Raw genomic sequence first — 3,296 nt, forward strand, 5'->3', positions numbered from 1 at the left:
GCTATATGTGTGTATATATATATATATATATATATATATATATATATATATATATATATATACACACACGGTTATTAAGAAATATCACCGACACAACTGTTGACCTTGAGCATCTCTAATTAAATTTTTATCAATTTCAAACTTCACATTTTTTGGGATATGGACAACTCGCTCCCCCGTAACTCGCCCCAGATTAAATGAACTTAGATGGAAATTAGGTTGTCAGGTTTCTTTATTGGCTGGTCATCTACTTTGGTCTCATTTTCTTCATCAAAGTTCATTTTGACAAAGTCAATATTTTCCTATATAAACAAAACATCCACCGCACTGATGATGATTCGTTCGGAATCGAAATATGGCCTTACTTGCAGCATGAATTCGAAAAATAAGTTTATTTTAAATTTTAATAAACTAAACGTTCACCAAAAAACTTTAGTGAGAAAAATCGAAAAAACGAACTACAAGCATGTTAACGCCAAACAATCGGTAGAATTTATAGAATATTGTAAAAATATATATATATAACATATATATATATATATATATATATTATATATATATATATATATATATATATATATATATATATATAATAAAATGGTTTGTGGATTGTTTAAACAATTTCCAAAATGATTAATTTTTTAATTTACAATCAACGCTGCTCTTCGTTTATCAAAAAATTGAAAAAAGTATTTTTTTTAAATAATACATTCAATATTAAATAATTTTTCTGTCCACAGAATGAGTTAAACGAATAAAAAAAAATAAAAATTCATTTTACATAATCAGGATCGAATTTAGAGGATAACAATATACTAAGATAATAAGAACATAATAAGAGCCTTTGCAATAAATAGAAATGAAAATGTATCCAAATTACAACGAATCAACCACAAAAACAAATGGGCGAAGAGCTACCTTACGTGCTAACAGCACTGATGACCAGAGAGAGACAGATCAAGAAAATAGTCGTATTGCTATGTCAGAAATTGCGTTATTTAGTGAGTGATAATGAAATTAATAGGCTCAGAATGCAACGAGTTCGTGCACATCAAATACAACAACAAGCACGACATAATAAAATTGAGCGAATCCGCTCCTGTGATTCTTGAACGAGCTGCATTCCACTATGATCCAGCAATTGATTACTGTTCCTACAAATTGGTAACAATTGGGAAAATGAAAATAATTTGTAAATATTGTGAGGCGTTACAATACACTCATGAATCTGAATCAACTGTTGCTGATAAACTAAATGTATGCCTAAAATCATGAAATTTATGGCAGCATGTAAAAACACTCCAATTAACAACCAACATGCGAGTATTTTTGCAACAAGTTGAAACTGCAAATGTGTTTGCGAGACAGTTGTTAGACATTGAAAATAATAAAATTGCAGTGGACACCTCGACCGGATTCATCACGTTACTCACAGATTTCTCTAACATCACAAACTCAAATGAGGAGCTTATTTAGCGTGTTTTCCCAATAAAGTGCAAAAGATCAATAACCATAATTTGGCGGCGAAAAATATAATGTCGAGGATCTCAATGCGACCATTCAGAATTTTCTTCCAGGACAGTTGTTTTCTTTTATATCAATCGACACCGTTATGAACCAGGATGACGTAGTCAACTATCCCACAGAGTTTTTAAATTCACTGAAATCGTCTGGATTACCACCTCACAATTTGCAGCTAAAAATTTGGTCAGCTGTCATCATGCTGCGTAACATTAATCAACCTCGACTGTGCAATGGAACAAGACTGGCTGTGCGATGACCATAAATAAATCGCAAGGACAGTGGTTAGAAGTTTGCGGAATCAATTTGGAGTTTTGCGCATGGACAGTTATAAGTCGTGTGTTTGCGTGTCGGAAAACCGTCTTTGTTTATTTACTCATCACAAAACAAAACAAAAATATAGTTTATAAGAAAGCTTTAAATTGATTAACAAACTGTTTCATAGCAGTGTGTGTTTGTCAATATCAAATTTGAACATTATAATAGCCAGTATTTAAGGAAAACTCTATTTTATAAATAAGCAACATGATGTACTTTTTATTAAATACGGATTCATTTTGTTTGATTTAAAATTACTTTATACAAAAGTTTAGGTCTTACTTATCGATTGAGGCAGCACAAAGTCTGCCGGGTAACTTAGTTATGGATAAAATATTAGTTCTGTTTTCATGTAGCACAGTTGAAAAAACACAAAAAATTGGTGTTGGTATTGCCGGCAATACTAAAAATCAAGTATCGGTACATATTTTAGTATTGTTAACAACACTGAAAAATTTGACATTGATTCATTTTCTGCTGGCGTCCTTGTTAAAAGACACTTGCATAAAAAAATCATTAAAAATCCAAATCTTGTTATATTTGCATCTTTTTTCTTTTAAACATTGTATACTTCCTTCTATAATTTCTTTTTTGTAAAAAAAAATTTTGTTGCACGTGCCATTAATTTTTAAAATCAATTTAAATTGCCGAGTTTGCAAAATTGGTGAAAAAGTCTCAACATAAAAAGTTAGTAATTTTTATTTTGTTTGCGAAAATTTTAATATATTATGGATTAAATTTATGTATTAATATATTTTAAATATTATTTTGCAAAAAATAAATCCTAAATTTAACTGTTGAATATCTTAAAATCAGTCATAAGCATGTGTCTTTTATAAAGGACGCTAGCAGAATATGATTCCCTGAGTGAGATTCACTTAGTTATCACATTACAAATGTTTGTTTTTCAATAGTGTAAATACAATAAAATAAACATATAAACACTATCAATGAATTATTATTAGTTTGTATGAACATAATAATAAATTTACTATTTACTGTAAAGATATTCAAGTTAACAAAATAATTTTTTTAGATTTTTTAGGGAAAATTCTGATAAGAGGTATTCTCTGCAAGATGTTTTAACCATGATTGAAGATGATGACAGCATCATTAAAGCTGACATTTTTATCAGTCCTCCTGCTGATAGAATAAATTCAGATGAAGATGATGTATTGGATGAAATACATGATCAAGGATCATTCGACAATTACTGAGTAATGCCGAAGCAGCAATTATACACATTGGTGGATCTAAAAAAATTGGCATTGTGAGTATTTATTATTTTTTTTAAATGAATAATAAATTACTATCATAATTCAAAGACATTAATAATTTTTGAAATTATTTTTAAAAAAACTACAGCAGAATGATGAATCTTGTGAAAGGGAAATTTTCAATATCTCAAAATTTAAAAAAGATAAATAAACAAGACAATGGAAAAAAGTTGTTATAAG

At 28.9% G+C, this 3,296-nt stretch overlaps 1 protein-coding gene across 1 annotated transcript in view; it reads left to right on the forward strand.

Moving 5' to 3' along the window:
* HELRODRAFT_165048 (hypothetical protein) overlaps positions 1 to 3,056 on the forward strand; it is a gene marked incomplete at both ends in the record, with an annotated part of 3,668 nt that extends 612 nt beyond the window's left edge. Inside the window, 3 exons of the mRNA XM_009030947.1 lie at positions 1,025 to 1,164; positions 1,288 to 1,424; positions 2,876 to 3,056. Coding sequence (XP_009029195.1) covers positions 1,025 to 1,164; positions 1,288 to 1,424; positions 2,876 to 3,056 — 458 coding nt within the window. The remainder of the gene's footprint in view (positions 1 to 1,024; positions 1,165 to 1,287; positions 1,425 to 2,875) is intronic.
* Positions 3,057 to 3,296: the final 240 nt, after the last annotated feature.

The sequence above is a fragment of the Helobdella robusta genome (assembly GCF_000326865.2).
Source record: "Helobdella robusta unplaced genomic scaffold HELROscaffold_7, whole genome shotgun sequence".
NCBI classification, from domain to species: Eukaryota; Metazoa; Annelida; class Clitellata; order Rhynchobdellida; family Glossiphoniidae; genus Helobdella; species Helobdella robusta.